At 43.9% G+C, this 26795-nt stretch overlaps 1 protein-coding gene across 4 annotated transcripts in view; it reads left to right on the top strand.

Moving 5' to 3' along the window:
• The window catches only part of ATP8B1 (ATPase phospholipid transporting 8B1), a 109498-nt gene that overhangs the window by 65821 nt on the left and 16882 nt on the right, over nt 1-26795 (top strand). For all 4 annotated transcript variants that reach the window (XM_070779112.1, XM_019986878.2, XM_070779114.1 and 1 more), the window contains 15 exons: nt 478-591; nt 1981-2079; nt 2195-2256; nt 3495-3567; nt 3682-3752; nt 5543-5625; nt 5971-6129; nt 6293-6381; nt 8733-8923; nt 12132-12340; nt 13538-13581; nt 14644-14800; nt 21560-21748; nt 23843-23955; nt 26184-26348. In XM_070779112.1, the coding sequence (XP_070635213.1) occupies nt 478-591; nt 1981-2079; nt 2195-2256; nt 3495-3567; nt 3682-3752; nt 5543-5625; nt 5971-6129; nt 6293-6381; nt 8733-8923; nt 12132-12340; nt 13538-13581; nt 14644-14800; nt 21560-21748; nt 23843-23955; nt 26184-26348 (1818 nt within the window). The remainder of the gene's footprint in view (nt 1-477; nt 592-1980; nt 2080-2194; nt 2257-3494; nt 3568-3681; nt 3753-5542; nt 5626-5970; nt 6130-6292; nt 6382-8732; nt 8924-12131; nt 12341-13537; nt 13582-14643; nt 14801-21559; nt 21749-23842; nt 23956-26183; nt 26349-26795) is intronic.

Here is a 26795-nt window from a genome sequence, read left to right as displayed (position 1 = left end):
GGCCCAGTTAGAAGTAAAAACTTAAAGAAAATCTCAGTATCTTTCAAACAAATTATAGCCTTGTGTGCCTGTAGGCCACAGGGCTGATTTTTGTCTGGGCTTCGCTGGTAGCTCAGCTGGTAAAGAATCCGCCTGCAGTGCAGGAGACCCCGGTTAGATTCCTGGGTCGGAAAGATCCCCTGGAGAAGGGATAAGCTACCCACTCCAGTATTCTTGGACTTCCCTGGTGGCTCAACTGGTAAAGAATCCGCCTGCAATGCGGGAGACCTGGGTTCGATCCCTGGGTTGCTAAGATCCCCTGGGAGAGAGTGTGGCAACCCACTCCAGTATTCTGGCCTGGAGAATTCCATAGACTGTATAGTCCATGGGGTCACAAAGAGTCAGACACGACTGGGCGCCTTTCACTTTCACTTCATACATCGTGTATTGTGGTAAATCTGGGACCGTTTAGAATGATTTTCTCATTTTTTCCAACAGAATAACGCAATTAAAACATACAAGTACAATGCGTTGACCTTTCTACCAATGAATTTGTTTGAGCAGTTTAAGAGAGCGGCCAATTTCTATTTCCTGGTCCTTCTCATCTTACAGGTAATAATACCCTTTGATATCTTAAATCTGTTTTGAGTTACAATGACTCAGTAACATTCAGGTTGTTAGTGTTTGAATTGTACATAAAATACAAATAATCTTGAAAGTTTTCTGTACGGTCATCTGGGTTCTGGATGTAAGACAGTGTGACTAATACCCAGAATCAGTTCATGAACAGTGTTATGAACCTGAGCAAATGCGGATGTTATTTTAATTCTGTATTTTAAAAAGTTCAGTTTCATACTGATGTCAGTTAAAACATATTGATGTCATTGTTAAAACTGGTTTTCCTAAAGTGAGTCAGGTTCAAATGTTCACTTTGTGAAACAGTTGTACCTTAAAATTAAATCTATTTTTTATGCTTGGCTTTTATTTTTTATTTAGTTGCCAAAAGGTTATTGATTTTTATTAGGATTTTGCTCACAATTCTCATAATTATTTTTCTGATCTGGTTTTACACTGGAAAGGCCTTTTTTTCCTCCTACTTGGGGCAAGAAGTCCACTTAATCTAGAGAGCATTACTTTTATCTGTCTAGGAACTGTTTTACGATCAAAGAAACTATATAGCCTCTAGTTGCCACTCAGAGTTTCCACCTTTAGCACTTGAAGTGCTGGTTACAAAGGATGGCATCTCCACTTGGTTTCATCAGATTCTTTATGTCAAGCGTTTGATTTGGAGAATAGTCTCACCTGCTGGGATTCGCCCAGTATAGTTTTGGGAAACTGTAACCTGTGTGTCTGAGTGGAGATGGCAGACGCATGGGTGGAGGGAAGACTCAGGAGGGAGAGCTAGACCCTCAACAGGTTTAGAGGAATCTGAGACCTGCTGACTTGATCATAAGGCGTGGTCTTATCGAGCAGGGCCTTAGAGACAGGCTCGTGTAGAGAGAAACACTGCCAAGTTTACAGTGCTGCTGCATGACGAGTGGGCCACTTTGCCTTCCTTCCTTCCAGAAGGAAAAGGGGCGTTCTGCCTTATAGTCACAGTAACGTGGGACATGAACTTCCTCCCCCCATCTCCCCACACCTTGATTATCTTTCCTGAAGGCACAGCGATCCAGGTGCGGGTACTGGTAACAGCCTTAGCCCTTTCCTTGCACTGTTCCTTCACGTAATTCTCGTAGTCTGCGAGATTAGTATTGGGTTGGCCGAAAAGTTCGTGTGGGTTTTTCTGTAACGTGTCTCTGTCTCTAGGCTCTGTTCCAGGAAGCCAGAAGCTAGAGAGAGAGGCAGGAGAAGGGTTAGCTGGGTGCTTTGGCACCTTTCCATGCCTGCTACACAGGATGCCAGCTGGATGATGGTGGCGATTAGACTTAACCTTAGCGGTTGCCTGTAGCTCTGCCGTGTCCTCCTGGGCACACATGTCTGCCATTTTTCAATCTCTTTCAGGCAATCCCCCAAATCTCGACCCTGGCATGGTACACCACGCTGGTGCCCTTACTTGTGGTGCTGGGCGTCACGGCCGTCAAAGACCTTGTGGATGATGTGGTAAGGATTGCTCATGCAACCGCCTCCTCAGCGCTGCAAGCGTTATTTTCTAGTGGCATTTATACTGGCCGTTTTGAGATGATTAAAATAACCTTTCCCCATCCCTCCTCTCAAGGCGCGCCATAAAATGGACAAGGAAGTCAACAATAGGACGTGTGAAGTCATTAAGGATGGCAGGTACCGTGCCTTTCTGAACGTGTGACTTTTCATCCAAGGATGTAATATACAAATACATCTAGAAGCAACCTTAGAGATAACTAGTTGAACTTGGAAGTCTAACAGCGCGTGAACCTCTTCCTTATAAAGGCCTTCTCCACTTACCGAGACGAGGCTGTCCCCAGGTTGGAGTCCAGGCAGTTGCCTGCTGGAGGTCTGAGTCCTCAATCCTCCTGGGTTTCCTTCAGCCTGGAGTGTGCGACCCCATCTCCGCTCTCCCCCAGCGATTTGCCCAAATGTCCTGAAACCCTTCAGGAATCCCCAGCTACAGTGGTCTCTCCCTTTGCTGGGCTTTCAGAACATTTTGTTTTCATCTTTCTTGTTATGAGCTGAGTTTTATTAGAATTAGTTATGTTGAAATCTCATCATCTGCAGTATCTCTGAGGTCTGCCATACTATATTTTAAATTTCTTAAAATGTTCGTATGTTAGACAGTCAAATGGGTGTTTCCAGGAGAATTTAATACCAAAGGAAGCAATCTTTTTATTTTATCAATATTCTTATGAGGTTTGTTAGAAAAGTGATACACTCATTAAAAAGATAAGTTTAAACACTAGAGAGGAGACAAGTTAAGAACTAGAGTTGGGGACTTCCCTGGTGGTCCCATGGCTGAGACTCTGGGCTCCTAATGCAGGGGACCCAGGTTTGATCCCTGGTTGGGGAAACAGATCCCAGATGCTACAACTGAGAGTCTGCATGCCACAGCTAAATATCCCGCATGCTGCAACGAAGATCAAAGATCCCGAGTGCTGCAACTAAGACCCAATGCAGCCAAATGTGTATAAAAACCAAAGTATCATGAGCATTCCAGATGGCCATGTGGGGTCCATAATGCTTCCCTCTCCTGGGATCAGCAGGCGATGGATAACTGAGTGGAAGGAAGCCGAGGGGCTGGGAACACAGGACATGAGCAAAAACAGAGGGGTGGCACGTGTCTCCTTACTGCACATTTAAGGTGCCCCCACTGACCCCCGATCATACAACGCAGGATGGAAAGGAACGCATCAAAGTTAGCACCGCCTTTGTTTCTTCCTCCAGAGGAGAAGATGATTCTCATGACCCCTTAATCATCAGCTGGCTGACCTTCCCCTGGGATGTACATGTTTTCCCGGAATTTTTGGCTCCCAGGCAGCATAATCCAAATCCCCTGCCAGTAACTTGAAGAGTGCCACTGAACTATCATTCTTTTCTACATTCAGGTTCAAAGTTGCCAAGTGGAAAGACATTCAAGTCGGAGATGTCATTCGCCTGAAAAAAAATGACTTCATCCCAGTAAGTGGGCTCAAGCACTGCTGTCCCATTCCTTATCCTTCCATCTGACCTGGCATTCTATTCAGCCTCGGGCGTGGGGGTCTCTGTGTTACTGGTGTGTTTTGTTTCAAACAGGCTGACATCCTGCTGCTGTCGAGCTCCGAACCTAACAGCCTCTGCTACGTGGAAACGGCCGAACTGGATGGGTGAGTGCGTCTTAGGCGGGCAGGTTGGGAAGCTCACCTTTGGAAGGCTGACCATTGTTACATGAAACTTGTGCACTTGGACAGGAAGCCCTGAGGTCTGGCCTTACCTCTACCTGCTGGATGCCCAGCAACCTCTCCTTATAGGAGACCAGCCTCTCGTTGTCTTTGCCTTTTTCCCTAGTCAGAACTGGTAGGACGAGCAAGAAGACGGCAGTGGTCCGACTCCCTAGTAGACCAGCTTCTCTTTACCTTATTCTGTATTTGCGCGCCTATCTTTCAGGGAAAGTAAAGCTCTGATTACAGAATGTGTGCCTGAGCCCTTTACCAGCTGCTGAGCAGTGTCAGACTGACAAACGGCTGCTAGTAACTATTTTGGGGGGGAAAAAAATAGATTTTTAAAGTCTGCCAGTAGACAGTTTTCTCCCTTTGCTGGTTTTTGTTACTATGCTACCACTTGAAAGGATTTTTTGGACCATTTTGACCAGTTTTCAGTACATTTATGGAATACCGGCTGGGTTGCATTAATTTTACATGGTAGGTCATTTAATCTTTTTTTTTTTTTAATTAAAAAAATCAGTATTCTTTCTTATTATTGGGCTGCACTGGGTCCTAGCTGCAGCATGTAAGATCCAGTTCCCCAACCAGGGACAAAACCCAGGCCCCCTGCATGTAAGACGTGGAGTCCTAGCCACAGGACCACCAGGGAAGTTCCTCATTTAATCTTTGCAGCAACCCTATGAGATGTGTGTTATCGCCTTGACATAACCCGTGAGGAAACTGAGGCCCTGGAGGTGAGGTAGCCCGCCCAAGATCACACACCGGGTGGCAGAGTTGGGGCGCTGCTCCCCTCTGCTCACCCCCAGGGCTGCTGCCTGTGTTCCTCTCTTGGCATCAACCCCTTTCTCACACCCACAATGAGCATAAGCTTCTATGGAGACTGAGATCATCCAAGTAAAAACAAGGTCTATAAGTCAGTCGGTTGATCATTCAACCTAAACTGTAAAACAGCTCTTATTCCCACAAGTGAGAGATCCTGAAGTTTTGCAAAGATAGAAACTCCTAGCGTGCCCTGTCGGAGCACACAGAATGGAAAGTTGAGAACTGCTGGTCCACTTCTTAGTAGATGGGAATCCCCAGTCGGACTTTGTGGGGCTTGAAATAAGTGACTCACTGCAGGAAGCTTGGCTTGCTCCCCAGAGTGCACGCGCCCAGCCTGCCCCTGGGGGTCCTCTTGCCTGTCTTTTGCCTTCCACTGTGTGTGTGGTGGGGGGCGGGGAATGTGCTCAGTACTGGGGGTAAGGTGACCACCTCTTTCCTTAGATAGAATTCATCTTTCAAAGGATCCGGTTATTCACTCTGGGCAATATTAAGTTGATAGAGTCTTGACCCTTTCTGTAACAAATACGTATCCTAGAATTATCTTAGTGTGATTAAATGTTAGAAAGAAAGTTTTAAGTAGCAGTTTGGTAGTCTTGGCGGGTGGTAAGGCTTAAGTTAGTAAGGGGAGAGACAGGAAGCTTCTGGGTGCCTCAGGCCTACCCAGGTTGCCTCATGGTAACTGACAGTAAAAGGGGGCCAACGTTTCCTGGGTCAGGAGTTTTTTTCTAGTTCAGGGGATAACTTCATCCAAAGCTGAAGTTCCAAGGAGAACAGAGAGTTTGAAAACAGAAAAGGCTGATTATGTAGCTTTCACTTCCTGGTATACCTAATGTTACTTCGTACAGTGTTCTTTATATTCCTTTTCCAACTCTGAAATTTGTTCATGCAATTCTTTTTTGCTTTCCCTTTAGAGAAACCAACTTAAAGTTCAAAATGGCACTTGAAATCACACACCAATATCTCCAAGAAGAAAATTCATTGGCAACATTTGATGGTTTGTGCAAATATGTCTTTTTGTTGTTGTTTAGTCACTAAGCTGTGTCCGACCCTTTGCAACTCTGTGGACTGTAGCCTACCAGGCTCCCCTGTCCATGCGATTCTCCAGGCAACAATATGGGCGTGGGTTGCCATTTCCTTCTCCAGGGGATTTTCCCGACCCAGGGTCAAGCCTGCGTCTCCTTCATTGGCGGGGGGGTTCTTTACCACTAAGCCCCCAGGAAAGCCCTAACATGTCTTACTTTGTATTAAATTTTCATTGCTTGATTCAGTCTGCATTTTAATTAAAACCAGAAAATCTTTCATAAGTGAGTACTTATGTGAATCATATCTCTTTTAAAAGGTTTTATTGAATGTGAGGAACCGAATAACCGACTAGATAAGTTTACAGGAACACTATTTTGGAAAAACACAAGTTTTCCTTTGGATGCTGATAAAATTTTATTACGTGGTTGCGTCATCAGGAACACCGATTTCTGCCATGGACTGGTCATTTTTGCAGGTACTTTTGAAGTCTCTTGGGAAATTGATCTGTAGGCTCATTAAAGATGTAAATGAGGAAATTGATTGTCCTTTCTCTGTTGAAACCCAAGAGAGTTATTTTATTGACGGGCTAGTGAACTGATTTTCCCAATTGTTGATCAGATTAAATTTTTTCTTTCTAGGTGCTGACTCTAAAATAATGAAGAACAGTGGGAAAACCAGATTTAAAAGAACTAAAATCGATTACCTGATGAACTACATGGTTTATACGGTATTTATTTGCTGTTTTGGTAGAGTGCTATCTTTTGCTCTAGTTTCTTGTACGTTTTTCTAATGCAAAGAAATTTTACCTCTGGGGGCCAAGTAGAAAAATTCACAAGGTGGGGGAGGAGAGTCCCGCACCTCTTCTCAGAAATGCCGCATTTCTAATAGGAGACTCTCTGGGAATGTGAACCCCAGTGGTAGGGTGCCCTGAGTTGATACCTGAGTTGATCACCCTATAGAGTCATCAGCTGGGAAACTAGGGAGTCTTAGATAAGCCCTTGAAGTCAATGTAGGATTGATTTTACTGCTGTTAATTTCCCACAGGGATAGATCTCTTAAAAGCAAACTTTTATCCCCCAAAATATACTGTGTAAGTCCAAATATAAGGCAAGTTTAGGTGTAAGATGAGTCAAAGATCTATCTCCAAGACCACTCCCAGTATTGATGATTCATGAGGAAGACTTGAATTCAGTCTATAATTGTTCTCATAGTTAGGACTTATTATGATAAGTATCGCTTGTTACAAAGCAAGATAGCAAAGGAAGGAGGTTCATGGGGCAAAGGGCAGAGAAAACCAGGGATGAGCTTCCAAGAGTCCTCTCCCAGTGGGGTCACTCACAACAGACCCACTGAATCCTCCCAGTGACAATCTGTGTCAGCCCATGTGAAATGTTGGCTCTCTAGGAAAGTTCATTAGAGACTCATTACCTGGGTTTTATTGGGGTCTGGCCATGTAGGCACTGTCTGCCTGGCGTGTACCAAAATCCCAGACTCCTTAAAGGAATCTGGGTAGTCAGTATAAACCATATTGTTTTATACAAACAGCTGGGCACAATGAGTCATTCTTATCAGAGAATAAGAAATAAGGAACCAGGAAGCCCTTCCAAAATCTGTTTCCTGTTGCCAGCCAACAGCCCGCTGTGTAAACAGGCTTCCAAGGCTGGAAGTCTTAAACCTGCTGTGTCCACTCTTCTGCACATAGAGGGGCCCTAAACATTAGACAGTCCTCCAACTTGCCAGTAAGGGTTTTTTTTTTTCAAGTATTTAGTTTTGATGTGTTCACGAGAAAGGTAACGTCCCTGTCCCTCTACTCCAGCATCTTATCTGATCCAGTTTAATTTGAACACAAAACATTTTAGGGACTCATAATACTTCCAATACTTTATATGGTCAAAAGCATATAATAGTAATGTGTTAATTTAAGAAAAAATTCTTTTTTCCCTGCTCTCACATTTCATGAAATCTTCATTTGAACTTTTCTGGTGCATCCTCCATGTCACTGTCTTGCTTGTGGCTGGAGCCCTCACAAGGAGTTTGTCATCTCTCCTCTGTGCCCAGTTCTTTTGAAATACAGCACTTTTAGAATCTGTGTCCAGAGATTTAAATTTGCCTTGGAAATTTTCTTCCTCCTCACAGATACCCAGTGTTCGCAGTTACCTTAAATACCCCAATAGCCCTAGGGCTGTTGACTTTTTAATTCATTCCTTAGGTATACACTCCGTTTTCACAATAGAATACTTACTGTATTGCTTCTTAAAGGATCTTAAATGTTAAGTAATCATTAAACCTTCAGGAATAATTACCCAAATTTGCATAAAATTTCCTTGCCTTCTTTTTTTTTTAACCATTTCCATCGAACATTTTCTATAAGAATCCCAATTTTGCCTTCTTTGAAATTGTTCATGCTAAAGTAAGGTTATCTTCCCCAAACATTATGTTATTGCTCAAAGGAAAAGTTGTTGAGATAATGTCCCATATTATGAGAATGTTTAAGGATTTGAATATAAAACACCACCTTCTCTTCTGAAAGATAATTTTAGGAATAAAACCTTACCCTGCACATGGTAGGTAGGATAAATTAATCAACCACAGAAATAAATAGGCTTTGAAAGCATTCTTTCTGTTTGTTTATTTACCTTTTGGCCTTGCCACATGGGGCATATGGGAGCTTAGTTCCCTGAGCAGGGGTTGAACCTGCGCCCCCTGCAGTGGAAGCACGGAGTCTTCCTCAAGGAGCTGTTATGGCAGTGTCTCTATTTTAAGTGTTTGTTGTTGCTGTTCCGTTGCTAAGTTGTGTCCAACTCTTTGCAACCCCATGGACTCTGTCCTCCCCTGTCTCCCAGAGTTTGCTCATATTTGTATCCATTGAGTCAGTGATACTATCTAACCATTTCATCCTCTGCCGTCCCCTTCTCCTCTTGCTTTCAATCTTGCCAGCATCAGCATCTTTTGTGTTGCTTTTACAGCATACTAAATTATCATACACATGTAAAGTATTAGGGTAAATTAGAATCTATACAATGCATGGGATCAGGAATGTGTCCTTAGAGTTAAACCTAACCATTGTGTGTCTTTCAGATCTTTGTTGTTCTCATCTTGCTTTCTGCGGGTCTTGCCATCGGCCATGCTTACTGGGAAGCTCAAGTTGGCAATTTTTCCTGGTACCTCTATGATGGAGAAGACTCTACGCCCTCCTACCGTGGATTCCTGAATTTCTGGGGCTACATCATTGTTCTCAACACCCTGGTGCCCATCTCTCTCTATGTCAGGTAAGGCTGTCTTCTCTTTGGCCTTCTGCTTTAAGGAAGAACTTGGTACACCTTGCCAATTCAGCACCTTCAATTTTAGCGATACTTGTTTTAAAGGTCATAAGGAACAAATAAGAAAAGAGCTTTCACTTCAGAATTGAGGGTGATCTGGGCAAAGGAAATTAACACTGCATGTCTGCCCTGTGCTAGGCACAGCATCTTGTATCTTGACCTCTTGACAGATAAAGCTACTGGAGTTCAGAGGTCAAACTCCACTTCTGCAGTCACTTTCTTGGCAGGATTCTTCTGACTGGGTTCCAAAGCTCAAGCTCAAGCATCAGAAAGAGCTGGATGAAGATTTAGAATGTCATGGAATAACTTAGTTGTTCTCCATTTCCGGAGGCATCCTAACCTCTTTTCTGTATCTTCTATATTACTACCTGGTATATCTCCAGCTTGTAAAACTCCCTGGGCTTCCTGAATGCTGCCTCCCACATTTCGCCTCTCAAAATGTTTTCTTTCTCATCTCAACCCCAACTGTGATAAAAGAGTAATAGAAGAGGGTCATATGTCTGATAGATGGTCATCACCTTGTTTTCTGCTACTTTTTCCTTTTTTAATATCAAGTTTCACTGTCTCTGGTCAGTTGAACTTTAAACCACTGGGAGAAAAATTGTGCCTTGAAATATACCCAGCAGCCAGAGTCTGCTCTTGGTTCCAATAAGTAATAGCCCAGAGGCACATAAGACTACATGCACACCTGTAATTAGAAGCGTTTGCTTTATTTTAATTTTATTACACGTGCATTTGTTTTAGTTTTAATTTTATTAGCTGTAGTTACTGTCACTCTTTTCATGTAAAGTAAAGCCCTGGGGACCTGTGTGTTTGCGGTTACTTAAAAAAAAAACTATGATGACTTTTACCTTTGTTAGGGGAACTATCATACAGACTATTTTCTCTGTATTTGTACATATGTATTAGGGCTTCTGTGGTGGCTCAGATGGTGAAGAATCTGCCTGCAGTGCAGGAGACCTGATTTCGATCCCTGGGTCGAGAAGATCCCCTGGAGAAGGGAAAGGCAACCTACTCCAGTGTTCTTAAATGTAAAAGTGTTAGTTGCTCAGTCCTGTCTGACTCTGTGACCCAATGGACTGTATCCCACCAGCTACTCTGTCCATGGAATTCTCTAGACAAGAATACTGGAGTGAATTGCCATTCCTTTCTCCAGGGGATCTTCCCAACCCAGGGATCGAACCTGGGTCTCCCGCATTGCAGGCATATTCTTTACCATCTGAGCCACATGGGAAGCCCCCAGTATTGTTGCCTGGAGAATTCCATGATCAGAGGAGCCTGGCAGGCTACAGTCCATGGGGTCACAAAAAGCTGGACATGACTGAGCGACTGACACTTTGACACATGTATTTTATACATAAACTGTATATGGAGTTTTAGGTTTTAAAAAGTCATGTCATGTGATTAATATGATTTTTTTGTTGGTTTGTTTCTCTTGGAAGCGAAGGTCCTTTTGAAGCATCCGTCAGTCTGGTCATTTCAGATAGTATCTCTGTTCTGCTTTTAGCCCCAGAGTAGCTTTCTATCTCATTCAGAATAGACCCACTGTAGTCACACTGCGCCCACAGGCCCATGGGACCCACTGCACTGCCCTGCATACCCATTCGTGACCTCCTGCACCTCCACCACTCCCCAGGATCCCTCACCTTGAGCCTCTTTGAACGTCTCAGCGGTATCAGCACCTGCCCCGGGGCCTTTGCACTTGCTCTGACCTCTCCTGGAATATCCTTTCCCCTCCATATCTACATGGTTGCTCTTTGATTTCCTTGAGATCTCTGCTCAAAGTTCACCTTATACCCCTGGCTATTCCTGACCCTCTCTGTCTTAAACATCACTTCTTCTGCCTGTCGGTCTCTGTCTGTCTTTATGGTGCTTTGATTTTCTACAGACGATTCTCACCATCTAATATAGTATATGTTTACTTAAGGGCAGGGATTTTTGTCTCTTTTGTTTATTGACGTATCCCCCGTACCTAGGATGATGTCTGGTAATTCTAGGCACTCACGAAGCATATAAGGGAGCAGAGAAGAAGGGAGTTATTTTTCCATCTGTTTAGTTCCATTCTTTACAGACATCCTTTGCCCACTGAACAGTGGCTAGATGTGTAAGCACCTTCCTTAAAACTGAGATAAATTTAGTCAGTTATAGTTTTCAAGTAGGAATGATCCTTTTAGAGTATTGCATTTTGGACATTCTATAATCTTATAAGAATTTAGGACTATATACAAAATAAACTTCTCTGGTGGCTCAAATGGTAAAGAATCTGCCTGTAATTCAGGAGACTGAGGTTTGATCCCTGGGTTGGGAATATCCCCTGGAGACAGACATGGCAACCCACTCCAGTATTCTTGCCTAGAGAATTAAATGAGCCTGGTGGGCTTCAGTCCACGGGGTCCCAAAGAGTCGGACACAACTGAGTGACTAACACTTTCACTCACAAAATGGGTAAATGACAAGGACCTACTGTTTAGCACAGGAAACTATATTCCATATCTTGTAATAACCTCTAATGGAAAAGAATCTGAAAAAGAATATATATATATATGTACATGTTCCTCAAAAAATGTATATTGCTGAATCACTTTGCTATATACCAGAAACTAACACAGCACTGTAAATTAACTGTACTTCAATTAAAAAATGTTTAAAAAAAAGAATTTACTTTTTAACAGTGTGCAGTTACAACTTGTGGGTTATCTGCCAAAAGTCCTGTGTGCTACTTGAGAGCACACGGGGTGTATAACCTAATGAACTCTCGCTCCTTTTGCCTCCGATTGAGGGCAGAGTTGAACACACCTTTCCATCGTCCCTGGGTGTGATGGGACTGAGAGAAGAGAGTAGAAATTGTCCCATGGGGGGTACCCCCTGCAGTGTTAGCTATCATGTCACCCGCATGGACTGTGTGTTCTGAACAGAGGCTTCCATGGCTGGATGTGCTCAGGAGTTTGTAGGAAATCATCTCGAGAGTACACTTTGACCTTGAAGCTGGAGAAAGATGTGTTTGGTCACGAGAACCCAGAGGCTGGGCACAGAGGTCACTGCAGGGCTGGTCTCCCTGTAGATGAGTAGCTTGCTCCTATCGCAAAGCGAGGACAAAATCCACTGCCTGCCACTCGTATCTGAGGGCTCGATCGAAAGTAATCTTTTATCTTTCTAGTGTGGAGGTGATTCGTCTTGGCCAAAGTTACTTCATCAACTGGGACCTACAGATGTACTATCCTGAGAAGGACACGCCTGCAAAGGCGAGAACCACCACGCTGAATGAGCAGCTCGGGCAGATCCATTACATCTTCTCCGACAAGACGGGGACCCTCACGCAGAACGTCATGACCTTTAAGAAGTGCTGCATCAATGGGCAAATTTACGGTGAGCAGAGGCTGTTACTCCATCTCTGGATGTGTGCGACCAGCGGCTGCCTCCCTGGAGTGGTTCCCCCCAGTGCAAAGCTCTGGTGGTTATTCTGGTGAAGTTTCTCAAGCAGCATCACTGGTGCGTTGAGACCACACATGTGGGAAGGTGAGGAGTCAGAATTAGGTATATATTCCTCAAAAAGTTAGCTTGCCACATGATCCAGCAAGTTTGCTCCTGGTTACACACCCAGAAGAACCAAAAGCAGGGACTCGAACAGGTGTTTGTACATCCGTGTCCGTAGTAGCATTATTCGTAATAGGGAAGGTGCAGTAGTAAGTTAAAGTGTCCATCAGTGGACGAATGGGTAAGGAAAATGTGATGTGTACACACAGGGGAATATTATACAGTCTTGAAAAGGAAGGAGACTGTGACACATCACGACATGGATGAACTTCGAGGATATTATGCTACGTGAGATAAGCCAGACACAAAAGGAAACATACTGCATGATTCCATTTCTTTGAGGCACTTGGAGAAGTCAAATTCAGAGAGCTAGAGAGTAGAATGGTGATTGCCAGGGTTTAGGGGAAAAAGGGAATGAGGAATTAGTGTTTAATGAAAACGGCATTTCCGCTTTCACGGATGAAGGAGCCATCGAGATGGATGGTGGTGAAGGCTGCACAGCAGAGTGATTGTACTTAGTGCCACTGAACTGTCCATTTAAAAATAGTTGAGATGAAAGTCCCTGGTGGTCCAGTGATTAGGACTCCTTACTTCCACTGCTGAGGGCCTGGATTTGATCCCTTATCAGGGAACTAAGATCCCACAAGCCTCGAGCCACGGCCAGAAAACAAACAACGAAGTAGTTGAGATGGTAAGCTTCGTTTTTCATCACAATTATATTTTAAAAATTGATTTCCATTCTAATATTCTGAAATGTGCTATATACTTATAAAAATAACAAGGCTAGTGCTGCATTCAAAGTGGATGCCCCTAACATTTAAATATTTAAAAACATATAATTATTTTAAAAGCTATGAAAACATCATAAATTTCCTCTCGGAGGAAACGTTTTGCTGTGAGCTGCAGATTCACAGAATGTCAGTGAGGAAGGTGAGATGCTGAGGGCTTGAGGAAGGGGCTCTGCTGACAGGCTCCCAGACGGGCTATGAGACCCATTGATTCAATTTGTTTTGTCCTGTTTATTCCCAGGAGACCATCGAGATGCTTCTCAGAATAGTCATAGCAAAATAGAGGTGAGTCCTTTCACAGACGAAGCCACTGGGGTGTGTATGACTTTCCTGGGCTGTAACAAGCTTCCATAGAATAGGTGTCTTACAGCAATAGGAACGTATTCCCGCACAGCTCTGGAGGCCAGAAGTTTGAATGGAGGAGTCAGCAGGCGCACGCTCCCTCTGGAATCTCTGGGGCAGAATCCGTCGTTGCCTCTTCCTGGGCTCTGGTGGTTGGTTGCCTGCAGTCCTGGGCGCTTGGCTGGCAGACACATTACTCAGATCTGCCTCTGTCATCACATGGCCTCCTTCTCCCTGTGTGTCTGTGTCCAGATCTCCTTCCTTTTATAAAGATACCAGTCACTGGATTGTGTGCGTGTGTGCTGTGTGTGTGCTCAGTCGCTCAGTCATGTCTGACTCTTTGCAACCCTATGGACTGTAGCTCACCAGTCTCCTCTATCCATGGGATTCTCCAAACAAGAAGACTGTAGTGGGTTGCCATGCCCTCCTCCAGGAGATCTTCCTGACCCAGAGGTCAAACCCACATTTCCTGCATTTCCTGCATTGCAGGTGGACTCGTTACCACTGAACCACCATACTCATTAGGGTCTCTCTAATCCGTTTAACCTCATCTTTGTTTTTTTGTTTTTTATATTAGGGCATAGTTGATTAATAATGTGTTAGTTTCAGGTGTACAGCAAAGTCATTCAGTTATTTAATATATACATGTATCTATTCTTTTTCAAAATCTTTTCCCATTTAGGTTATTACAGAGTATTGAGTATAGTTCCTTGTGCTCAGTATAAACTTCCTCTTGATTACATCTACCAAGACCTTATTTCCAAAGAAGGTCCTATTACCAGATACTAGGGGTTAGGACTGCAACCCATCTTTTTTGGTGGGGACACAATTCGACTCACACCAGGCTATGTTAAAACAGATATGAGCCTCTTGACACTTCAGAACATATTAAAATCCTAAGGTGATGTTTGGATGAAGACACAGCTTCCAAGAAAAGTTCCTATCATCTGTGAAGCCCGAGTCATCTGTTTTAAATGACCATTTTTCCTTCTCCGTTTCTTTCAGCCAGTGGATTTTAGCTGGAATGCGTTCGCCGATGGGAAGCTTGAATTTTACGACCATTACCTCATTGAGCAGATCCAGTCGGGGAAGCAGCCGGAGGTGCAGCAGTTCTTCTTCCTGCTGGCCATGTGCCACACGGTCATGGCGGACAGGCTCAACGGTGAGTGTGGCTGTCGCATCTCGGACACCGGAGACCAGTTTTTGTTTTGTTTGTTTTTAGTTGACCGTGAACTCGTGCTTGGGACCTGAATGCATATGAAGAGTTGCGTGAACTAGAGGCGTTTCAGTTAGGTTTCACATCTTCATCTTATACCCCAGAGAAGTACACGGCTTACTTGGCATCCTCCAGGGAGACTTGCCTTCTAGATCCTGGGTTCTATTTCCCATAGGTAGGTCTTTGCCATAGATATCCTGCAGAAGGCTTTTCGGATGTAAGGCTTCTTCTTCCTAGCAAGTGTCATTGGTCTGTTTACCCAGAAGGCCAGCAGACAAAACAACTAGACCCGATCCCCACCTCCTTCCTCCCTGCACCTGGAGAAAAGGACAGAATGGATAGCAGTCCAACCGTCGTCAAGTCCTCCACGGAACCCAGATACCTCCAAATTAAGTGACTTATGAAAATTAAGTGAATTCTGAAAAGCAGAATTCTTTTTTTTGTTGTTGTTAATTTTTAAAGAAAATTATAGTTGGTTTATACTGTTGTGTTAATTTCTGCTGTATAGCAAAGTGATTCAGTTACACAGGTATATACATTTTTATGTTTCATAGTGTTTTCCATTATGGTTTATCATAGCATATTGAATATAGTTCCCGGTGCTATGCAATCAGACCTTGCTGTATATCCATCCTATAGAATAGTTTGTACCTGCTGACCCCAAACTCCGAATCCATCCTCCGCCACACTCCCTCTCCCTTGGCACCCGCAAGTCCGTTCTCTCTCTGAGTCTGCCCCTGCTTCCTGGATAAGTCCGTGTTGTACTTTAGATCCCGCACGTGAGTGACACCACAGGGTATTTGTCTTTCTCTTTCCGACTTACGTCACTTGGTATGATAACCTCCGGGTTCACCCGTGCTGCTGCAAATGGCATTGTTTCATTCTTTTTTGTGGCCGAGCAGTATTCCAGTGCCTGTGCACACACACACCACATCTTCTTTATCCATTCATCTGTCGGCGGACATTTATGTTGATGCCTGTCTGCAAAATTCTTAAGTGCAGCTTGTGCCAGCGCTGTCACAGCAAGATGGTCCGGCATCAGTGCCAGCTAGGCATCTTATCGCCTAGTCACACGGTGATGCCTCACATAAATACATACGTGCATTCTGGAAAGAGCCAAAAGTGCCCCTTTGTCATGTGCATTCTCCACTTTGGGCTGCCCTGGTGGCTCAGGTGGTGAAAAGGCTGCCTGCAAGGCAGGAGATCAGGATTCGACCCTTGAGTCAGGAAGATCTCCTGGTGAGAGAATAGCAGCCCACTCTAGTATTCTTCCCTGGAGAATTCCACAGACAGAGGAGCCTGTAGGCTACAGTCTGTGGGGTCACAAAGAGTCAAATCCAACTGAGTGACTATCACTTACTTATTCCCCACTTCAATCAACCCAGCATAGGAACGGATGTCCCTTCTTGTTTTCTGATTCTGAGGTTTCATATGTACAGGATGAACTCTTCAGAGGAGACATAAGAAACTAAATCTATAGAAGCTATGTGTATCTTGCAGCAAGTTTCAAAGACACTCATTCTCCAAGGATGAATCTAATTGTGCAATAAAGCTGAGATAACAGCAGAATTCAGGTTGGGTAGATACATGGAAGGGGCTATTAACAGGCCAAAGCAGGGAGATAGAAAAGGGTAAGATCAGGTCACAGATAACTGAAGCAGAGGTCAAAATCTGTTTGACTAGCTAAGCACATTTTACTCATGATAAAAATCAAGTATGATATTTTTAAGCAACTGGGTTCTCTTAGTTTTTGGCTCATTGGTAAGTTTATTCTACTTTTTTTTTTTTGGCATGTGTGATGGTATTATTTTGAAAGTTAACCTGCCAACTTAAGCAAGTGTGTATACATCTGCGGTCTCCATTTCCTTCTTTCTCTGCTGGGATTTCATGGGAAGAGTCCTGGGCTCTGTGCTGGAGGTGGGCCGTCCCCGTCTGGGTTCTTGCCATAACACACAATGCAGACCAGCGTTTTCTGCTGGGCAGTGGTTTCCTCATGTCACGGGAGGAGGGCTGGAGTTCAAAGGCCTTTCCAGCCTGAGAGTGTGCAGCTCTTTGTCCCACTGTCCACCGAGGCAGAATTGTACCCCTGAGGCATCTTGCCCCATGCAGCACATCACAGGCAAATTGCTCTGGACGCTGAAAGTGGAGGGCAGTTGGATTTCTAAGCACAGGAAGTAAAGGAGAGACTGATTTTTGTCTTTGACCAATAAAAGCACCTTGAAAGGGTCCGTGGGAAGGGACCTTGGGGATAACAACTCCCAATGTTACAGCTGAGAAATTCAGCCCCAGAAAGCACCTGATACCTCCTTGAGCTTGGACGACAGGTTAAAACTCATTTTAGCCGAGTCCTCTCGCTCTGCCGTGCTGGTGCGTCTTTGCTCTTTCCCTCTCATTTTCCCGCTTTTACAGGAGTGGAGATTGGCTCTTCGGTCGTTATGCATAATATGAGCAATGAGGGGACTGAATTCTTTCAGGCACGCTCGGCAGACAGTGGATGTGGCCCACGTGTTGAGTATGTGTAGGAGGCCAAGTAGCGGCTGAGTGTGGAGCAGCTGTGTTGGTTCTCTATGGCTCTACACTAGATGCCCACAGCGCAGTGGCTTGGATCATCCATTCCTTCACCCACAGCTCTTTAGATGAGATGTCTGCGCAGGGCATGATGGGGTTCTCTGCCAAGGACCTCCCTAAAATCCAGGTCCGGCCACTCTGTTGTCCGGAGATCAGCATCCTCTTCCAAGCTGAGAGCAGGATCCATTGCTCTGGGGTCGCAGGACTGAGGTCTCCATTTCCTCGTTGGCTGTCAGCTGGGGCTCCTCTCTGCTCCCACAGGCCTCTCTCTCTTTCCTTGCCTCATGGTTCCCCTTGTTTTCAAAACTAGCAACCGCAAATCTCCCTCCCATCCACCCCTTTCATGCTTCAATCTCTCTCCCTGGGAAGAAGCCAGTCCCTTTGGAGAACTAGGGCTTCCCTGGTGGCTCAGCTGCTAAAGAATCCACTTGCAATGTGGGAGACCTAGGTTCGATCCCTGGGTTGGGAAGATGCCCTGGAGAAGGGAAAGGCTACCCATTCTAGTATTCTGGCCTGGAGAATGGGGTCTCTGTGGACTATAGTCCATGGGGTCTCAAAGAGTCAGACATGACTGAGCAACTTTCACTTCACTTTGAAATTAAAAGACACTTGCTCCTTGGAAGAAAACCTATGACCAACCTAGACAGCATATTAAAAACCAGAGCCATTACTTTGCCAACAAAGGTCCCTCTAGTCAAAGCTACGATTTTTCCATTAATCATGTATGGATGTGAGAGTTGGACTATAAAGAAAGCTGAGCACAGAAGAATTGATGCTTTTGAACTGTGGTGTTGGAGAAGACTCTTGAGAGTCCCTTGGACTGCAAGGAGATGTAACCAGTCCATCCTAAAGGAGATCAGTCCTGGGTGTTCATTGGAAGGACTGATGCTGAAGCTGAAACTCCAATACTTTGGCCACCTGATGCGAAGAGCTGACTCACTGGAAAAGACCCTGATGCTGGGAAAGATTGAAGGGGGGAGGAGAAGGGGACGACAGAGGATGAGATGGCTGGATGGCATCACTGACTCGATGGACATGAGTTTGAGCAAGCTCCAGGAGTTGGTGATGGACAGGGAAGCCTAGTGTGCTGCAGTCCATGGGTTCACAAAGAGTCAGACACGACTGAGCACTGAAAGGAACTGAACTGACTGAACTTGAGACTAACCCAATTAGTTAAGGAGCACTCAGATAATCTCCTTATCTTACAGTCAACAGATTTGGACCTTAATTATATCTGTAAAATCCCTTCCCAGCAGTACTGTGATTAGAGTTTGCTTGAATAACTGGGAGAAAGTGTGTGTACACAGGAGCGGGGTAGGGGCCATCATCGACTCCTGCCCTTGCAGAGGCTGAGAACAGAGTTTGAAAAGAAAGAAGAAAGAAAGTGAAGTCGCTCAGTTGTGTCTGACTCTTTGCAACCCCATTGACTGTAGCCTGCCAGGCTCCTCCATCCATGGGATTTTCCAGGCAAGAGTACTGGAGTGGGGTGCCCTCTCCAGAGTTTGAAAGGCTTGGAGATATTGTCTCCACCTGAAGGCCTGAAGTGCGGATGCACCGTGAGATTGTGGTCAGAGAGATAAGTTTTAGAAGTTTGGAGCCAGGACACAACAAATCAGTAAGGAAACTTAGGACCTGGATTAGTGGGAGTCTTTAGGAAGGACGAGCAAGTTACAAACAAGGAGGATATTCAGTCTGAGGGGTAACTTTTTTTAAGACTGGTGACTAGAATTATCAGCCAGAGAAAGCTATGGAATCAGGATAATAAGAGGTGAGATTTGTTGTTTGAGCATCTTTTTTATTTGAATCAGTTCTGTGATCCACAAATTAGCTTGTACAAGAAAAGAAAGTCTCTTTGGTTGTGCCTTGGTGTGGGGTAAATAAAGAATTTTCTTACAGGAAAGGTTTCTGGGGTTAATTTTTAGTCTGGATTTCCTCCTGCAAACATCAAGTTGGAGTTTGGACCAGATCTCTGAAGTTCCTCCCATCTCTGTTAGTTGGCAATCCTGTGATTCCATTACTAGAAGAAAATGGAAGGGTTTTCTTTTAATGATAAAAATATCAGTGTTTGCTCCAGATAGGATTGTCTTTACTCATGGGAACTTTACCATCTTTTATCATTCTGTTCCTTTTTTTTTTGGAGTAAGTTTGCCTTCAGTATGATGTAATATATCCCCGCCAGAGAAACCTGCCGATGGGAGGGGACTGATCTCACTGCTGCTTGTTTAGCTCTGGTTAAATATTTTACTGTCTGGCATGTGTGTGTGTTTGTACAATGACTGGATTTAGCAAGTACATTTGTAACTTCTGGTGTGTGTCTTTCTGGGTGAACAAACAGATACCAGCCTCATCTTTAATTAGTATTTGGGAGTGATGAATATTGGCTTAGAGTGAACCATCTGAGTATGTCTGTCAAGGGAGGAGAATGTGAGGATGGGGCATTTAGCTCTACTGATAGCCTGCTTCCCTGGTGGCTCAGACGGTAAAGAATCCGCCTGCAATGAAGGAGACCTGGGTTCGATCCCTGGGTTGGGAAGATCCTCTGGAGAAGGAAATGGCAGCCCACTCCAGTGGAGAATGCCTGGAGGATCCCCATGGACAGAGGAGCCTGTTGGGCTACAGTGCAGGGGGTCGCCAAGAGTCAGACACGACTGAGCGATTAAGCACACAGCCCTTCACCCTGGAGCATCCGCCCTCCCCTGTGGACAGACGGTGTAAAGAGATGCCCGTCTGCGGGCTGCAGCCTGGTCAAACCATGGTGGGAAATGAAATGCCTTTTCCTGTGAAAATTCATCTGACCATAGACATACTTTTCATTCTACTTGGAGGTGGAAGAATGAAGAGTTGAAAAACACAAACTCTTGGATAGGGAGAGCTTTTTTAAAATAATTTTTTTTTTTTTTTTACTGACGTACAAAGATAAGCATATAGCTCGGTGAATTTTCACCAGCCCAATACTCCTGTGTCATGAACACCCAGATTTTTACAAACACAACATCATACCTCCCTTAGACGCCCTTCCCTGTTCCCTCTCTGTCATTGCCCCTCCAGAGGTGACTACTGTCCTGACTTTGAATGGTTCGGGTTAGCTTTATCTGCGGCGGGTTCATGTAGATGGAGTTAGGTGGTTATGTACTTGTGCTGTCTGGCTTCTTCACGCAGCATTGAGAGGTTCGCTTCTGTTGTGAAGCAGGTTTGCAAGTTGTGAAATAAATGTGGTTTCCCATTATTTAACTTTCAAAATCAAGATATTGAACAGATTGATACATTTTGAGATTTTTTTAAATTAGGAGACTATAGCTAAGGTGAAGAAGGTTCTAGAGAGAAGATAACCTGGTACAATCCTTTTAGAGAACAAGTGAGTAATGCGTGTGACAGCAGGCTTAAAAATTCTCAGTGTTGTTTACCTCAGTGTTTTCATTACTAGGAAGCTCTCCTTGGAAAACACGAAAACCCTTATACACGTATAGAATCCTTATTACGGTGTTATTTTGGGGAGTAAAAATATTATAGAAAGGCGGTCACACATTACATTCACAGGTTACATTTCTTTAAAATAATGCATAGAAAGAATTTTTAAAGCTGTGATAACATGCTCAAAATACAGTGTTAAAATCACCAGGATGTAAATGTATATTTAGCATGCCAGAAACTATTAGAGAAGCAGGCATTTCCAGAAGGACAGAAAGAAATTGTAAAAAGCTATCAACAGTGCCATTCTTCCTCTGGATGGTGGGGTTATGAGATTTTCTTTTTTCCCCTATTCTTGGCCAGATTTTTTTTTTTCCACTTCTAGTTTATATTACTGTTTATAATCAGAAATAAAAGCTTAAAAACTGTGAATGTTGGCACACTCCTTAAGAATCAGCGATGTGTTTTCTTGGGGATGTTTTGGGCTTTGCAACAGAGTTGGCCCTCTGTGTCCATGATGCAGGGTGCCAACTGTATCTACTGTAGTCTGCCGCTTTCTAGAAGGGACCAGAGCATCCATGGCGTTTGTTATCTGCGGACACTCCTGGAACCAATCCCCCATTGGTCTCAAGGGATCACTGGACATCCTCACCCCCACATGAACCGCACTGGTGAACACTCGCTGGCCAACTCAGCTTTTCTGGTTTTCTCTCTTGCCTCTTCTGTTAGGTCAACTCAACTACCAGGCAGCCTCTCCTGACGAGGGCGCTCTCGTAAGCGCCGCCAGGAACTTCGGCTTTGTCTTCCTCGGCAGGACCCAGAACACGATCACCATCAGTGAGCTGGGCACAGAGAGGACCTACCATGTTCTTGCCCTTTTAGACTTCAACAGTGACCGGAAGCGGATGTCTATAATTGGTAGGTCTCCCTCAGAGTATGTCTGTCAGTCATTCACTGAGATGCTGCCTCTTGCACATTTTACTTAGCAACACCAGGATAAAACAGGCAATGAACGAGCCCCTTGGCTCCTGGAGGACTTCTGCAGACTTGTTGAAACTAGTGTTTCCTCGCTTCATTCTACACGATGTCCATCACTCAAAGGGACAAACGCAGTAGATCTGAACCTTGCATCACGTCTTCAACGATGTGGGCTGTCAGCTGTGAAATCTGGGTAGCAGTTCCATGGCTGGTAGACCCACAGCACGAGCTTTTCTATCGTGAGTTGCCCCATGCATTTCTGCTGGGGCCTTTCGGGATGTCAGGTTCAGGAGAACAGCGAGGCTGTGCTTATGAATGAAGATTCTCCCTCCAGCTCAGGCACAACATAACAGGAACCCAGGAAGAAGCAATGATCACTTCCTGATAGTGCAATGTTTTCAGTTCATAGTGTGAAATCATTGCAAACTCACAGAAAACTTGCAAGAACGCTTTAAAGAATCCTGTAGTTTCTTCCATGTCCAGTTGTCAGCATGGGTCAAAAGTTCTTTGTCATTGTTATTTATAGGTTCTTGTTTTCTGAACCATTTGAGAGTCGATTAAGGGCATTGAGGTCTAATGTCCCTTTCCCCCAAATACTTAAGTAGGTTTTTCTTAAGATCAAGAAACTTCACTTACTGTTATGTCCAGTATGGTGATCAGAATCAGAAAACTCAACAGTGCAGTGTTATTATCTAATCTACAGAGTGCTTTCAAGTTTCACCAGGGATTTTCTTTCTGATTCAGGACTCTACCCAAGATGCCACACTGCATTCAGTGATCATTACACTGGTCTCCTTTATTCTGTGAGAGTTCCACAACCTGATTTTGATCTTCTGCACATTGACATTTTTGAAAAGCACAGGGCTGTCACGTTGCGGAGAGTCCCTCAGTTTGGGTCTGTCTGATGTTCCCTCATGACTAGATGTAGATGGTGCCCTGTTGGCAGGAAGGGTACCTAGATCGGTGCCGTGTCCTTCCCAGCACAGCATATCAGAAGGTACATGATTGCAGGTCACATCAGCTTGGATCACTTGGTTAAGTGACGTCTGTAAGATTTTCCACCATGAGACTGACTTTTTAATTTTTATTTTTTAATTGGAGTATAAGCGGTTTACAATGTTGTGCTAGTTTCTGCTGTACAACAGTGTGACTCAGCCGTAAGTGTATGTATATCCCTCCTCTGGGCCTGCTTCCCATCCTGCCGTCCCGCCCAATGAGGGCTGCGCAGAGCTGAGCTTCCTGTGCTGTGCAGCAGGTTCCCCCGAACTGCTCGTTGCACACGCGGCTGTGTGTGTGCGCCCCTGCTGCCCCCGCTTCCTCCCACCCTCCCCGCCCCGCCCCGCCCCTCCCCTCCTGTCCTCCACCACGCCCACAAGCCTGTTCCCTTTGCAGGGCAGGAATAGAGATTCACTTTTTAACCAATATAAAAGTTTAGCTGCTTCCTGATTTAGTCTCATCTTACTGATACTATTACTGAATTAAATGATTAGTCTCATTTTTACTGAGTGCTTCCTGTGGGCCTAACACTGATCTGGGCTGATGATCATGCCTGGCGAATACCTTAAGAGAACTTAAAATCTAGTTAGTGGTGAGACACGTAATGCAATTAAAGTACTTCAGAGATCAAAAAAGACGAGAAAATGGTCATGAGGAGTCATGTTAATGGTCTGAGAATTAAAGGCAGTGAGTGGATTTATAGATAAGAAGGGTTTCTACTGGCTGGCATGGACCAAGACGTCTACATGGAAAAACCCAACACACAGGAGGGAGCCAATAAGTATTTGCTCAAAGAATAAGCAAGCGTATGAAAACGGAGCTGGCTAAAGGAATCTTTTCATATTTATTTCACTATTACATTCTATGTAGGCTTACCAGTTGTTGAGAGCAACATTTTTCTAGGTCCATTGCTTATTTTAAACTAATTAGGAATGATTAGCACTGTAACCGTTCAGAAGATTAACTGTATAGTTTTCTTAAGGAATCAAACATTAACTTGGTTATTGGCTTTTCCTTCTCTCTCTTACTTTTTACTAGTAAGAACCCCAGAAGGCAATATCAGGCTTTACTGTAAGGGCGCCGACACTGTGATTTACGAACGGTTACATCAAACGAGCCCTATGAAACAAGAAACGCAGGACGCCCTGGATGTAAGTCTCACTTCCACTCTTTATGCCACGGATTGCAAACTTCCTTTCTGGTACTATCTCTGAAGCTGGAGTGAAAGCTTTGTGCTACCTGTTGACCCTTCTGCTGTCTTGGCGTAGTTGAGTGGAAAGAGCACCCAAGTAGGAATATGGCAGGCTGGTTCTGATTCTGCCACAGAGGCTGACTTCCTAGGAAACGAGCTCAGTGCATCTAGGTTGGCAGGACCTGCAGGACTGACCCAGGAGAAAGGCTGGTCTTTCTTCCGGGGAGCTTAAGCAAGTTACATAACCATCCTGTGCTCTCGTCTCAGTATCTGTGTGGCCTCCAAGAATTCCAGTGTCCTGTGTACAGTGAAGTCGAGAGAACATTCCTATAGGATGGGACATGAGAAAGCAGTCCACTGGATAATCAATGTCTTTGTTAGAGAATCAGTTTGGTCTTTGTTACTTCAAACTCGCTATTTTAGGGGATGGTGTGGGCGCAAGAGAGTCGGACACGGGTGAGGAACTAAGCACGCACACGTGCTTGGTTCAGGGATACTGCCGTTTTTCAGAACGCTTCTGGAAATCTGAGAATTGTATGCCCACCCTCATATTGTTTTGTTTTTATATAATGATGGCAGTGAAGCCTGGAGGGTGAATCATTAATTGCCAGTATGAACTATCCCCGGTCCCATCACTTCATGGCAAATAGATGGGGAAACAGTGGAAACAGTGGCTGACTTTATTTTTCTGGGCTCCAAAATCACTGCAGATGGTGATTGCAGCCATGAAATTAAAAGACACTTACTCCTTGGAAGGAAAGTTATGACCAACCTAGACAGCATATTAAAAAGCAGAGACATTACTTTGTCAACAAAGGTCTGTGTAGTCAAGGCTATGGTTTTTCCAGTGGTCATGTATGGATGTGAGAGTTGGACTATAAAGAAAGCTGAGCGCCAAAGAATTGATGCTTTTGAAGTGTGGTGTTGGAGAAGACTCTTGAGAGTCCCTCGGACTGCAAGGAGATCCAACCAGTCCATCCTAAAGGAGATCAGTCCTGGGTGTTCATTGGAAGGACTGATGTTGAAGCTGAAACTCCAATACTTTGGCCACCTCATGCAGAGAGCTGAGTCATTTGAAAAGACCCTGATGCTGAGAAAGATTGAGGGCAGGAAGAGAAGGAGACGACAGAGGATGAGATGGCTGGATGGCATCACCGACTCAATGGACATGGGTTTGGGTGGACTCCAGGAGTTGGTGATGGACAGGGAGGCCTGGATTGCTGCGGTTTGTGGGGTTGCAAAGAGTCGGACACGACTGAGTGACTGAACTGAACTGAACTGAACTATCCCCGCATGGGGATAGTTCATACATGGAGCAACTTGCACAGTCCCCAGCACTTAGTCAGTGCTCAATAAAGGGGTCTTTTCCCCCTCCACTTGAAGGGTCTGAGTTTGGGGGCCAAAGATCCTTCAGAAAAAGTCTGCTGAATATGTTGTTTCCTAGGTGGGGTTACATTTTAAGGTTATATGTGTGTTGCTGAAGCAGTTACAGTGGGTAGTTCCTCATGAGAATTTGAATGAGGGTGGTCTAATCAAATACATGCAGAACTTGCCAGTCTTTGAAAGCAAACCCTTACTTGGGCGAACCTGTTCTGCTATTTTGACCGACAAGATGTGACTGTGAAATAATGAAACATTTTTACTGGTTCACATTTTAGCTATTTTAAAATGGCTTAAATCTGTTCGCCATGATTAAACTTTACATACTCTTTTTCATGAAAATGTTTTATCTCAGCTTTAACCATGGCACGTGTCTTTGAGAATTGGTTTGAGGGACTAAGGCTTGGTTGAGAGTTCGTAGTCTTTGAACTTGTAACTGTTTGTGGGAACAGACTGTAAAGTTGTCAGGTCTGGTTTACAAAACCTTTTACCACAAGGCAGCGTCCTTGATCTCTTATTTTCTTAGTTGTCAAGGGTTTTTTGTTCATTCTCATGACTTGATTTACAAGAGAGTTATACTATTCCCTTTAATTAGAGAACTATAAATAAACAGTCCTAAGATTTTGAGAATTCTTAGGAAAACAAAGTATTAATATTTGTTTACTCTCCTCTATAGAAGGTATGTGTACAGAATCATTTCACAGTCTCTTTTTAAATTATCTTATTATATTACTGCAAAATGAGATTTCAAACTTACATAAAAATAACTGTTCTTTGGGTGGTTGGATTGTCTTTTAAATTAAACAGATCTTTGCCAATGAGACTCTTAGAACACTGTGCCTTTGCTATAAGGAAATTGAAGAAAAAGAGTTTGAAGAATGGAATAAAAAGTTTATGGCTGCCAGTATAGCCTCAACCAACCGGGATGAAGCTCTGGATAAAGTATATGAGGAGATTGAAAAAGATTTAATTGTGAGTTTTAACCTTTGTAACTTTCCCCTTGATATTCTGAACAGAATTGGAGATCTTATTAAGTTTTATTCATTTTTAATCTCACTCTTGAAATATAATTCAAACTGCAGTATTTGAAACTGGTACAGTGGAACTCAGTCATTTGAATTTTTTTCAGCAAGCAAAATAGCAGTTGCCATTATGAGAAAACAAAAGACAAAACACTATGAGATTCTGATTCTATTATTTTTATATCACTTATTAAAATTCATTTTATACAATAATAAGCCAGCATATACTTATTACACTATGAGAATTACTGAGATGATTTATGTTGTGCAAAATCTTGAAATAAGAAAAATAGGCCATTTGTAGAGACTTTCCAAAGTTTACTACTTATTGCTTGTAGAGTTTTGATGAAAAGGAAATGTTCAACAGATAGTAAGCACTGACCTTTAGCAAAAGAAA

This window comes from Bos indicus, chromosome 24 (assembly GCF_029378745.1).
Source record: "Bos indicus isolate NIAB-ARS_2022 breed Sahiwal x Tharparkar chromosome 24, NIAB-ARS_B.indTharparkar_mat_pri_1.0, whole genome shotgun sequence".
NCBI classification, from domain to species: Eukaryota; Metazoa; Chordata; class Mammalia; order Artiodactyla; family Bovidae; genus Bos; species Bos indicus.
The sequence above is the reverse complement of the archived record's forward strand: the minus strand, read 5'-3'. Positions and strand labels throughout refer to the sequence as shown.